The 13,826-nt window shown below is 37.3% G+C and overlaps 1 protein-coding gene and 1 long non-coding RNA gene across 8 annotated transcripts in view; one reads left to right on the top strand and one right to left on the bottom strand.

Moving 5' to 3' along the window:
• The window catches only part of LOC143018152 (uncharacterized), a 322,520-nt gene that overhangs the window by 174,453 nt on the left and 134,241 nt on the right, over nt 1–13,826 (top strand). For all 7 annotated transcript variants that reach the window (XM_076173292.1, XM_076173293.1, XM_076173290.1 and 4 more), the window contains one exon: nt 1,677–1,752. In XM_076173292.1, coding sequence (XP_076029407.1) covers nt 1,677–1,752 — 76 coding nt within the window. The remainder of the gene's footprint in view (nt 1–1,676; nt 1,753–13,826) is intronic.
• LOC143018154 (uncharacterized) overlaps nt 1–13,826 on the bottom strand; it is a 221,675-nt gene that overhangs the window by 137,494 nt on the left and 70,355 nt on the right. The gene's annotated exons all lie outside the window — the stretch shown is intronic.

Below are 13,826 nucleotides of genomic sequence, written 5' to 3'. Positions count from 1 at the left end.
GAGAGTTAAAGAAAATAGAGAAAAGTGGGAGGTGAGCCAGTTGTTGGTAGCTGATGACACTGCTTGTGGGAGGGTTAGAGGTGGGATTAAGGCAGTGACTGAGTAGGAAGGTTTGTGATAGTAGAAAGTTGAAGGTAAGTGTGGTTAAGAGTATGGTAATGAAAAGTACAAGGGGAGAGGATGGCAGTGAGTAGGTAGTAGGTCTTAAAGTAGAGAGGCTGGAGGAAATGGATAGCTTAAGGTATTTGGGGTCACATGTGGCAGGAAAGGGGGGAATAGGGGTGGAGGTTAGTTGTAGATTGACAGAAGCAAGTAAATGCCTTGGGGGGTTATAAAATGTTATGAGAATAGACATTTAGGAATGGATGCAAGGAGGAGATTATATGAAGAGATGATAGTGCTGATGGCTCTGTATGGAGCAGACTTGAAATTTAAGAGAGGCAGAGAGGAAAAGATTGTGTTTGAGATGAAATATCTGAGAAGTATGGTAGGGGTTACAAGGATGGATTGAGTGAGAAATGAGGAGTTGAGGAGAGCGGGGGTGGAAAAGGTGATGGCAAATAGGGCTGATAAAAGAGTATTGGGATGGTTTGGACACAGAATAAATGAAGAAAGATTAGTAAAAGAGGTGTGGAAAGTAGAGGTGGATGAAGTGAACTTGTGTGGATGACTAAGGAAAAGATGTATGGATGAGGTGCAAGGGCCATTGAGCAAGAGGGGAAAGTCTGCTGATGAAGGAAGGGAGAAGGCAGAAGATAGGGGTGAAGTGGAGAATGGCTGTGTGTAGGTTATACTGTAATACAAGGATGGTGGGGGTGGGTGGGATAGGTTTTATACGTGAATGATATTTTGACACAGACCAAAGGGATGTCTCCCAGTTTTCTCAATTTTCAGCATGAGGTAAGGGAGAGGGGGTCACTGATTAAGTGAAGTGGCCTTGCTGTTGATGTACTGTGTCTTGCTGCATTGCTTCTGACCCAGGGCAGTGGATGGGATACAAGGGTGACCTGTCATTCATGAGGAGTTAAAAGTGAGAGGGAAGAAAGGGTGGTGGATATGAGTGGATTCATGCCTTTTGACTTGGCTACCTCCCTAGCAAGGTGAAAAGCCCATGGTATATAGATAGAAGATAATATCAGAATCATATGTATGCATAGTGTTGGTATTACCTAGGATACATCAGTGGATTTATGAAAGGTAAATTCATAGGGAGAGAAGGGGTCGCAGATTAAATGAAACTGCCTTGCTGTGGATGTGCTGCTGCATTGCTTCTGACCCAGGGTGATGGGCAAGATGCAGGGATGATCCATCATCCAGGGGGAGCCAAACTGAGAGGGAGGGAGGGAGGGGTGTGAATGGGGTGGAATGGATGGGGATAAAGTGGGTGGGAGTGGAATTATACTTTTTGACTTTGGCTACCTTCCTTGTAAGGGGGGTAAAGCCCTTGGTATCAGTATTGTAAATTCATAGGGAGCCCTTGCTCATTTTTAGGGATTAGAATAGTTCAGAATGGTGTGACTGGATATAGTATTGGTTATTAAATTCATGTGTAAATCATAATATCAAATCAGTACTTGAAAAAGGCTGTGCATTAAATTTTAACTGTTGGAAAGATTTACATTAACTAGAATCCATATTTACGAAAATTGAAGAAGCCTGAAATTTTGTATTTGCAGAACTGGGAACTTCAAACCACATTCTGGTGCCACCAGTAGTCCAGTTAGTGCCGCAGGTGAATTGGAGACTGTGCATGTAAGTGTCATACTCAGTAGTTCACATTTATTTATAGATAAATAGGATGTTTTTTTTTTTTTTTCTCTCTCTCTCTCTCTCTCTCTCTCTCTCTCTCTCTCTCTCTCTCTCTCTCTCTCTCTCTCTCTCTCTCTCTCATCCTTGTCATGATTTCTCTATCTGACCCCACTCCCTAACACACACTGTACAATTAAGTGAATACAGTGTGTGCCCCATTGCATGTTGCTCCTTCCTGCAATTAGGTTAATGCAACTACATAGGTATATACAAACACAGTTGTCATTTGGAGAGAGTAGACATAAAACTCAGCTTGAGAAGTTGAGGAAAAACAGCCTAGTTTAGAAACCAACCCAGTTTCAAATAGTAAATGTAGTGTTGGAGAACATGGGGGTAGTAAACTAGTTTATTTAAAATGAAAATAGTGGTAAGTGATACAATAGAAAAATGACGAAGGTAAGTGAAACTAAACTGGAATGCAGTATAAATATATAGTGACTGAAGGTCAAGGAATTGGTAAGTATGAATGAAAATGAACAAGTTGATTACAGAAAATTTATAAATGAACAAAATAATATAGATCAATCACAGATGAAAATGACAACAATAAACAAGATATTAAGAAGAGTAGAAGATATGGTGAAGCCTAAAAATGTAATGAAAGCAATCAAGAAACGGGTGATTGACCAGTTAAAATAGACATATATGGAGTTAATTACAGGTTGAAGTTCCCAAGGTCGGCATTCCTTTACTCAATACTCGGTATTAATAGAGCAAATTCCATCACACAGCAATTAGTTCAGCAAACCGCCACTACAGGTGGGTGGCACACACACCGCCACGCCAGCCCAGTCTTTACCACCAAGTCTAGTCATTGTTGTGATTGGTGCTATACTGTCTAAAGTGTTGTGCTTTGTTTTTGGATATTATTATATCTTTCCTAGTCGAGGAACACCCCTATGTATATATATATATATATATATATATATATATATATATATATACATATATATATATATATATATATATATATATATATATATATATATATATACAGGTACTCCTCGTTTAACGACCTACTTGGTTAGCGACGACGCGGAGTTACGACGGGCTTTATGACAGATGTTTAACGTAAATCTCCCGAAGTTACGACGTTGTGTACGATAATTAAGTTGGCTGAGGCAAATTTGTATGATGTAATAATTGAACTTGTACGGTGGATATTAGCTGTGAGGTAAAGTGTTCTGAAGCTTAGGTCTACATTACCATCCTGCAAACTGCAAAAACTACCTGGGGTACAGTATATACCGGTAGTGGTAAATTTTTAGTTTCGACCATGGGCACAATATAGCAACAGAAAATTAATTATTAATTTTGTAAATTATAATGTATTAAAGTAATATGCAATTTTGTGAGCGAAAAAAAAAAAAGGGGCTAAAACAAATTTCGTAAGTAACGTAGTCATGTCGGATGAATGGTACACCATGTTTGTTATGATAGATGCTGATGTCGAAGAAATAAAAGGATGATGAATTCGTCTAACCTAAACTAAACTAACCTGACCTGTGTTTGATAAATCATTACCTGCAAATTAAATGTCATCCGGCTCGTCCTCGTTGTCGTCGTCGTTAGAGACATTGGCAGACGACAAGATGGCGTCCTATGCTACCGACTTCGTTCATTAGCATATTTTCTTGTAGCATGGTATTTTTTACTTTCATTTCCGCCCACAAAATTGTATATTACGTTGATACATTTTAATTTACAAAATTAATAATTAATTTTCTATTGCTATATTGCGCCCATGGTCGAAACTAAAAAAATACCCCGGTATTCAATATGGAATGTCAGCATACGCGGATTTGGTCATATACGGTAATTTCAGGAACCTAACCACCGTAAATAAACAGTAAATAAAGCTTTAATGTACTGTATAAAAGAGGGAAAATACACGAAAATAAAGATACATGTATTGCTGGACATTGTATATGTATGCATACACTTTCGCTTAACGACCAATTCGGTTAACAACGAGGAGTGGTTGTATATATATATATATAAAAGAAAAAAGAAAAAGGAGGCAGAGTACAAGTTTTGAGAAGGCAAGACTCAGGACCATTAGTGCATAAGTTGGGTGAAATTTTCAATATCTGTTCTTCCACTGTGTATGACTTGAAGAAGCAGAAAACACAATTGACGGAATATTATGCTAAAAATGGAACATTAACAATTATGGACATACATAAAACTATGAGGCACGGTAAAAGTGAAGACCCGAGAAAGTTTTGATGCATTGGATAATGATGGCATTGCAGTGAAGGAATGAAATTTTCTGGTGAGATGGTGACAACCCAGGCCAAAATTTTCTTTGTCTTAAGTTAGATTATAAATGCCAATACAGTGATTGGTGGCTGCATAAAATAAAGAAAAAGGTATGGTTTACTTCACGTAACAGTGTGTGGAGAAAAAAAAAATGGCTGACCCTGTAGCGTTGGTAGAGTTTATCAATCATTTTGATCAGATGGTGAAAGAAAAAAAGCTAACCCTACAGGGTCTAACAGATAAATCTGTACAAACTTTGAAGAGGTTTTAAGCACTTAAAAAGTAACATATGGCAATTCTGATTGTTTCCAGATACTTCCATTTGTCTAATAATTTAGCCAGTTGTATACTAGCACCGGTGCAATAAACATTAAGCAATGGAACAAGCCAAACGTTCAGCCATATGCGAACTTCGTCGCGCGGGTCACACTCCTAGTGCCATAATAAGGATGCTAAAATACTCCAGACAAACTGTTTACGATGTTTGTAAACATTTTGATGAGACCGGCGAAGACCAACGAGCTGCTCACAAGCCCAGAAGGGGCAGAATTCTAACACCTCGCTTTTTAGCTGGTCTCAAGAGAAGTGTCAATGCAAATCCAGCCTTACCATTATCGACATTGGCAAAGAAGAGAGGTGTCAGCACAATGACAATTCACAGAGCATTAAAGAAATTGGGATTAACCTCATTCTCACAAGGAAAAAGACATCTTTTGACACGAAAAATGAAAGAAATCCGCTTGACCAGGTGCCAAAAGCTGTTGAACTGGATGAAGTCGAATGGCTCAGTCATCAAGTTTTTTTCCGACGAGATGATTTTCACGGGTGATGCGACTTTCAATAAGCGGAATGATCGCTGGATAGCCTCCTCATCCTCAGAGGTTCAACACAAGACAACGACGAAGAAACCAGCAAGTGTCATGGTGCTCTGTGTGGTGTCAACTGAGGGGGACGTCTTCACTCACTTCTTCAACAACAAGGAGAAAGTCAATGCCGTTGTCTATTGCAAAGTTCTAGAAGAGAAAATAATACCCTGGATGAAAGATAAGGCTAGTGGCAACCAGTTTGTCTTCCAACAAGACTCGGCTCCAGCCCACACAGCGAAGAGGACCACCAACCTTCTCGAAGGGTCAAATGTGCAGTTCTGGAACAAAGAGTTGTGGCCCTCAAATTCGCCAGACCTAAACCCTTTAGATTATTATTTTTGGGCGCGAATTGAGGCCAAGGCATGTGACAAGCCACACAGAAGTATAACAACCCTGAAGACAGACATCAAGAAGGCTGTGGGTTCATTATCAAAGTCTGAGATCAACGCTGTATCCAAGTTTCGTAAACGCGTTGAAAGCGTCATAACAGCTAAAGGTGGTTACATTGAATGAAATCATTGTTCTTATTGCCTTTTCTAAATATACTGAAAATTTCATAACTCTGTTTATTATAACCCGAGATATTAATCTTAAAACATGTGATAAGAAGTTGTACAGATTTATCTGTTAGACCCTGTAGAACAGATTTATAATGCTGAAGAAATATCATTGTATTGGCGTTGTATGGCAAAGAAAACCATTACTACTGAGGACAAAGAAAATCTGACTGACCTAAAGGAACCTAAGGTAGGGTGACGCTCATGGGGTGTTCCAATGCTGCTGGAACACAAGCTTAAGCTGATGTTGATCGGCAGAAGCTTCAAACATACGGCCTTAAAAGGGGTGGAAATTTTCCCTGTTGTGTACTGAGTACCCAACATGCCTGGATAATGACAAATATCATGAAAGAGACTGGTTCTTTAAGTATTTTGTTCCGGATGCTAGGGCACATTACAATAAGATAGGCCTAGATCCTAATTGTAGAATTGTCTTGCTCCTCAACAATTGTGCTGCACACCCTCCAGCAGAAACCTTACAAAAGGACAATGTCATTGTGCAGTATCTGCTCCCTAACTGCACATTCCTAATCCAGCCCCAGGACCAAGGTATTTTATGCTCCTTGAAGTGCCATTACAGGACCTTATTTACAAGGTCCATGCTAGGTGCTATTAATGCTGACACCTCTGGAAGATATCAGAAAACAGTTCACCATTAAGGATGTTATGTGGACTGTTGCTTGAAACTGGATCAATGTACTCCATAACTGCTGGCATGAATTATGGCCAGGATTGATGTTAGACAATCCAACACTCGATGACATGGATGACTGATGATGGCTTTCATGTCTGAAAAAAAGAAACATGTTTGTGATCTGCTGAAGTATGCTAAGAAAATTTATCACCCTATAGGAGTTGGCCAAGATGTGGAGAATTTGGAGGAATGGATGGATGTGGATGATAGTGCACCTGTATTCCGAAGTCTCACTAATGGCAAAATTGTTGACATGGTGACAGGTGCATCTGCAGATGACCAAGATGGAAGTGAAGATGAAAATGATGATAGCACAGCTCTGTCAGATTGTACCGTATCACAATTGATAGATGTCTACAACTAGGGGAGGAGTACATCGCAGCACTGGAACAGCTTGTCTTTTCTTACTGAACAGGACATCATGAATATTTACAATTTACAAGCCAAAATAATTAATGAAAAACCTAACTACATGAAGCAACATACACTGATTACTTCAAGAAATGATCATCAAACACCCACAACCATCAACATTGGCAAGCCCAGATATCAGCAATTCAGACAGCACTCCTGTCACAACTCCATCCAGCACTCTTATCACCACTCCAGCCAACACTCCTGTCACCACTATCCCCATTAATATCTACTTCTATACATCACACAGCTCACTGCTTTGTAAGAGGAAGGTAGAGGAACATAATGTAAGTATCTGTTAACCTTCATATTTATTTTTATTTTATTTTTTCGGTATACATACAATATATTAGCTTTCTAAAATTGAAAATTCCCAAACTCGGCACAGCCCAGGTCCCAACAATACCAACTTTGGGAACTTCAGCCTGTACTTTAATATACCATGACTGTCCTTCTGTTATAAAATCTCCCACCTCTTAATGCTGTCTTGTACCACTTCTTTGAGCATATATTTCCATTTTTGCCTTTGTCTCCTGTTGGGCAGGTGAAAGAAAGAATGCTACTACTGAATCTTCCCACTCAGGTCGTAAAAGAGAGCTAAAATGAGGCAGAGATCTGGGACAAAGTATCCTGCTTTCATTAACCCTCCTATGAGAAGTCAAGGCATAAGAGGGTCAGGGAGGAGTTTTCCAACCAGAACCCTAAGGTTTGGGTCTTTTAGTATATGTGGGTGTGGTACAGGTGAGAGTAAAAGGGAAGACATAGGCAGTATGTTTGTGAGAAGGAAGATGGATGTATTTATCTATTTGTATCTTACAGGAAGAGGAACTACGCTCATGATGTCCCATTTCTGTATCTCACAGTATCTAAATTGTTCTGAAATTCATGTATGGTTTTTGCACACTATCATTTCATCCAGCTTGTTCCATACATCCACCACTCTGTGGGGAAAGATGTTCTTTTTCAGGTCTCATGTATAACTGTCCTTTTTTGAGTTTTTTCCATGTCCTCTTATATTTCCCGTATTCCAATTTAGTAAGTCTTCCCTATCAAGGACTTCTGCACCTCTTATGATTCTATAGATGGTCAACAAGTCTCCTCTTTATCTTCTTTGTTCCAGAGTTGGTAACTTTAGTTTGGACAGTCTCTCTTCGTATAACAGTTCTGAAAGTGTTGGAGTCATCTTCGTAGTTGCTTTTTGGATTCTTTTAATTTTCCTCATAATTCTTTTTGGTACTGAGTGACCATAGTGTCATTGTGTACTCCAGTCTTGGTCTTATCAGTGTGACTAGAATTTTCTTCATTTCTTTGTCCAAGTAAGTAAATGCCACTTTTAGTGACCTCAGGAAGTTGTAGGTTTCATTGACAATTTGGTTTATCTGTTTATCAGAGTACATGTCCTTTGTGATGATTACTCCCAGGTCTTTTTCAAATCCCGCTTTCTGTACATCTTTTTTACCAATTTTACTTTGGCCTGATATGTTTTTATTTTTCCAAATTCCATTATACTACACTTCTTGATGTTGAAGTCCACTTCCCACTTCTGATTTCATTCCCAGATTTTGTTCAGATCTCTGCAGCGACTCACAGTCTATTTCAGTGCTCACTTTTCTCAACAATTTTGCATCATCAGCAAAGAAGTTCATGTAACTGTCCACACCCTCATCCATGTCATTCATATTAATAGCAAACAACTTTGGAGCCAGTACCGATCCCTGTGGAACTCTACTAATCACCTTTTCCCAAGTAGAACCTTTATCTCTGAGCACTACTCTCATACTTTTTCCATGCAGAAAATCCATTCCAGTATTTTACCTTGTACCCCTCCTATAGTTTTCAGTTTTCCTAATAGTTTTCTATGTGGCACTTTATCATAAGCTTTTTGTAGATCTAGGAAAGCACAGTCAGCCCATCTGTCCCTTCAGTAAAAGCAGATCAAATTTGTGGCACATTATCTTCCCTGTCTAAATCCATATTATTTCAGGTTTAGTATGTTATCTTCCAGATGTTTTGTCCATCTATTTTTGATAACTTTTTCACAAATTTTGGCTATAATCCTTGTAAGGGAAACTGGTCTGTAATTTGTTGGGTCTTCCTTGTTACCTCCTTTATATATTAGTACAATGTTGGCCTTTTTCCAGTCTTCTAGTATTTTTCCTTCCTTAATTGAACAACTTATATATTTTGCCTACCAATTCTTTACACTCCTTTAGTATCCATTTTACAATTCCATCTAGGCCATGTGATTTCCTGACAACAAGGCTTGTTATTTGATCCATTATTTCAACTCTTGTTCTATTATTTCTCCCATAGGGAGTGATTTCACTTCTTGCCCTTCATCCCAATGCCTTAATTTTTCTCAAGTAAAAACCGATTTGAAATGTGTACTCATGACCTTAGCCATTTCTATATCTTCTGTTTATTTCATGTTCCCGGTGACCGGACAGTTTGATACTGGACATTTTGATACCGGACATTTTGATACCGGGCATTTCGCTACCTGACATTTTGTGACTAGGATTTTTCACTACCGGGCATTTCGATACCACTAGATATGTATATGTGTGTGCGAGAAGATATTGGAGTTTATTTTAAATAACTACCATACTGTTCTTGTAATTGGTTGTTTAAATAATCGCCATACTGTTCTTGTAATTGGTTGTTTAAATAATTGCCATACTGTTCTTGTATTTGGTTGTTTAAATAATGTATATATCACTCTCAGTCTACTACTAACGCTCGGCTATCAACTACGGTTGCTGCATCTCTCAGTCTACTACTAAAGCTTGGCTATCAACTACGGCTGCTGCATTTGCGGATAAATATATATATTTTTATTGTATCACCCATGCCTCGTCTAATTGCTTCAACTAAAAATGGAAAGAAATTAGTAGATGATCTAAACTATATATATGATAAACACAAAACTAATAAGGATGGTTCCAAGCAGTATTGGCAGTGCGAAAATAGGTTGTGTAAAGCCCGCGTACACACCTATGTTGGTGATGGTGACAACAAAATCGTTAAGACTGTAGCTGAGCATAATCACAGTGCAACAGCAGCAAGAGTGGAATCAAAAGTAGCACATCATCAAATGAAAATAATGTCTGGATTTACACAAGATGCTCCTCGGACTATAATATGTAAAGAAACCCAAAATCTGAATGTATGTGCTATTTCAGAATTACCTTCAGTATCATCATTGAGTCGTAGTATCAGGCGTTGGAGACAAGTAGAAGATAATGTACCACCAATATCTCAGGTACGGCATGGTTATTTGATTCCTGATCAGTATTGTTACCTTGATAATGGCCTGAAGTGGCTACAGTTTGACAGTTCGAACATGATACTGAAAGAATTTTAATATTTGCAACTGACTCTGGAATTGGTGACATCAAAAGAGCCAAAAATTGGGCTGTAGATGGAATGTTTAAGTGTAGCCCAATTATTTATTATCAACTGTACACTTTACATATTCAAGACAACGACATTAGTGTTCCGAGAATGTTCGCCTTGCTGCCAAATAAGACACAAGATACTTACAATAGACTATTTACTACTATAAAAGAACTGTTGCATAATGTTGAACCTGCCACTGTGATGATGGATTTTGAAAAAGAGGCCATCAATAGTTTATTAGATATATTCCCTAGTTCAGATGTTACCTGTTGCCTATTTCACCTCTCACAAAATGTTTACAAACAAGTTGTAACAATAGATTTTAAACAGCAATATCACCAAGATGATGATTTTAGTTTAAAAGTGAGATGTTTATCCGCATTTGCTTTCCTTCCCATTGACGATGTTATTGACGGTTTCGAAGAATTAACTGATGACGACGATTTTTCCCAAGAGCTTGTTTCATATTTCGAAACATATCATATTGGAGGAGTGAGAGGTCGTGGCCAACGAAGGCGAAGAGTCGAGCCAGTCTTCCCTATTCATTTATGGAATGTTCATGAACGCACTGAAAATGGTATGCCACGCACTAATAACTATGTTGAAGGATTTCATAATGCACTAAGAACCTCCGTGACAAATGTGCATCCTAATATTTGGTCCCTTATAACTGCTTTAAAACATGAAGAGGCTCTTAGTGCAAAAAGAATTGCCCATCTCAATCGTGGAGACAGCGTAACCTCAAAGAAAAAATACAGGGACGCCAATCAGCGTATAAAAAAATTGCTAGAACAGTATGACCCTTCAAATAAAATCCAATATCTTCGTGGCATTGCTCATAACATTAAACATTTTTAACTAGATAATATTGTTGCTTATCTTTTTTTTAATTATACTTGTAATACGTTTTTTACATAATAATTTTTTTAGTCTGTTTATATTTTTTAAATCTGTACTTTTAACTCCTTACTTTAATACATAATTTGGTTTTTATATCTTCGTGGCATTGCTCATAATATTAAACATTTTTAACTAGATAATATTGTTGCTCGTCTTTTTTTTAATTAGACTTGTAATATGTTTTTTACAAAATATTTTTTTTAGTCTGTTTATAGTTTTTTAATTTGTACTTTTAACTCCATACTTTTAGTACATAACTTAGTTTTATGCCTTATATATATATATATATATATATATATATATATATATATATATATATATATATATATATATGTATATATATATATATATATATATATATATATATATATATATATATATATATATATATATATATATATATATATATATATATATATATATAGTGGTATCGAAATACCCGGTAGTGAAAAATCCTAGTCACAAAATGTCCGGTAGCGAAATGCCCGGTATCAAAATGTCCGGTATCAAAGTGTCCAGTATCAAACTGTCCTAGAACCCATGTTCCCCTGGTAGTTTCTCTATTTCAGGCTTGTTTTTCAATTTACCATTCACATATCTATAGAATAGTTTTGGGTGATTCTTACATTTTTCTACTATGTCTTTTTCATAATTTATTTTTTTCTTCCATGCATGTTTTTACATATTCCTTTCATTGATATATATTTGCCACTTTCTAGGAATTTTCTCTCTCCATCTTTTCCAAGTTTTATCTCTCTTTTTGCCTTGCTGCACTTACTGTTAAACCAGCAGTTATCATATTCCTTTTCCTGTTTTTGTCTTGGTACATATTTAGCCACCCCGTTATTATAGATTTCCTTCAGAATCTTCCAATTTCTTCCACTCATCTTTTCATTATGAAATTTATCCCAAGTTGCTTCTTGGGGTGTGTGTGTGTGTGTGTGGGGGGGGGGTTACAGTCTATTTTCCTATATACCAGTTTCTTCTGTATTTCTCATTTCTCTCCATATACATATCCTCCTTTGGTTCTAGTTCAAGTAATATGTGGTCACTCTTTCCAATTGGTGTCTTGTATTTGATTTTATTCACAATTTCAGGTTCTGATGTAAAGAATAAATAGAGTCTTAGCTGTTCTTCATTATCGTATTTTTCGGACCATAAGGTGCACCCGTAATTTGCTATTCCCCGTCCTTACATAAGGCGCACCTGACCCTAAAGCACACCTGGTCTCGTCATCGAATAATCATGCACATGTGAGTGCATTCAGAACTGAACATTTTCGTTGTTGAATGAGAAAAATCGGTTGGGGTTTAGCAAAATTACAAAAATAAATGATATATTTTTTAATTTTGGTCAGTGAAATCAGCTGCCCTGCCAGTACCCCTAAAAACAACATAAACACGTTATGGGATTTGTGGGGAATAAAACCAACATTAGCAGTTTTATTCCTGGAAATCTCTATTCACTTAAAAACACAAGATTACAAACGACGGTAAATTTTTAGTTTCGACCATGGGCGCAATATAGCAATAGAGAATTAATTATTAATTTTGTGAATTATAATGTATCAACGTAATATGCAATTTTGTGAACGGAAATAAAAAAACAAAAAAAGTGCTAAAACAGATTTAGTAACGAAGTCATGTTGGACGAATGGTACGCCATGTTTGTTATGATAGATGCCGAGGTCGAAGAAATGAAAGGATGATAAATTCGTCTAACCTAACCAAACCTAACCTGTGTTTAATAAATCATTACCTGCAAATTTAATGTCAAACGACTCGTCCTCATTGTCGTCGTCGTGAGAGACGTTGGCGGGCTTTTCAACCACTCTCTCAGCTTGCAGGGCATACAAAGTTCTTGCAGCTTAAAGGAATGCATGTATCTCCGCTCCATAACATTCCTTCAAGAAAATGTACCTGGCGAGGTACTGTCGGAAGTACCGAGGCCGTCGACAAGATGGCGTCCCGATTCTATGCTACCGACTTCGTTCATAAGCATATTTGCTTGTAGCAAGGTATTTTTTATTTTCATTTCCACCCACAAAATTGTATATTACGTTGATACATTTTAATTTACAAGATTTATAATTAATTAATTTTCTATTGCTATATTGCGCCCATGGTCGAAACTAAAAAAAATAGCCAAATGACTACAGTCTGAGTGGAGCGAGACTAGACCAATGCAAAATGGGTGTCTGTGTTGTGGACGCTATCATGTCATAGCCATGAATGCGGTGGCATGGTCTCGAAAACTGTCAAGTTTTCGCAATTTTCTTGTCAAGATACATGCATCAAATTTGGACAGTCTTTGCTCGTATGTTAGTTCGGCGAGAGTTGGTGCTAGTTTGGTTGTCGCTCTTTGTATTCTTTCTAGTTTCTTAATATTCTTTTTGGTACTGGGTGTCTAAAGGGATGCTGCATACTCAAGTTTTGGTCTTATTAGTGTAGTTAGTATTTTCTTTATCATTTCTTCATCCAAATAAGCAAATGCCACTTTGATTGACCTCAATAAATTGTAGGTTTCTCTGAACATTTTATTTAGGTATATGCTTATCTGGTTTCATGTCCTTCCCAATCATCACTCCAAGATCTTTTTCAGAGTTTGCTTTTTTTTACTTTTTCTTCCCCCAATTCTTTAATCTTTTGATATTCTGTTTTTACTCTTTCCAAATTCCATTATACTGCATTTCTTTATATTAAATTTTACTTTCCACTTTTGAGTCCAATACCAGATCGTGTCCAAATCTTGTTGCAATAGTTGCAGTCCTCTTCCGTTTTTACCTTCTTTAGTAATTTTGCATCATCTGCAAAGAAATTCATATAGCACTCCACACCTTCATTCATGTCATTAATGTATACGGCGAACATGATCGGGGCCAGTACTTGACCCTTGCGAGACACTGCTTTTTACTTCTTCCAGTTG

Source organism: Oratosquilla oratoria, chromosome 34, assembly GCF_046742065.1.
Source record: "Oratosquilla oratoria isolate Oo_2021 chromosome 34, ASM4674206v1, whole genome shotgun sequence".
Classification (NCBI taxonomy): domain Eukaryota; kingdom Metazoa; phylum Arthropoda; class Malacostraca; order Stomatopoda; family Squillidae; genus Oratosquilla; species Oratosquilla oratoria.
Note: the sequence above shows the minus strand (reverse complement) of the source record. Positions and strands in the feature narration are given on the sequence as shown.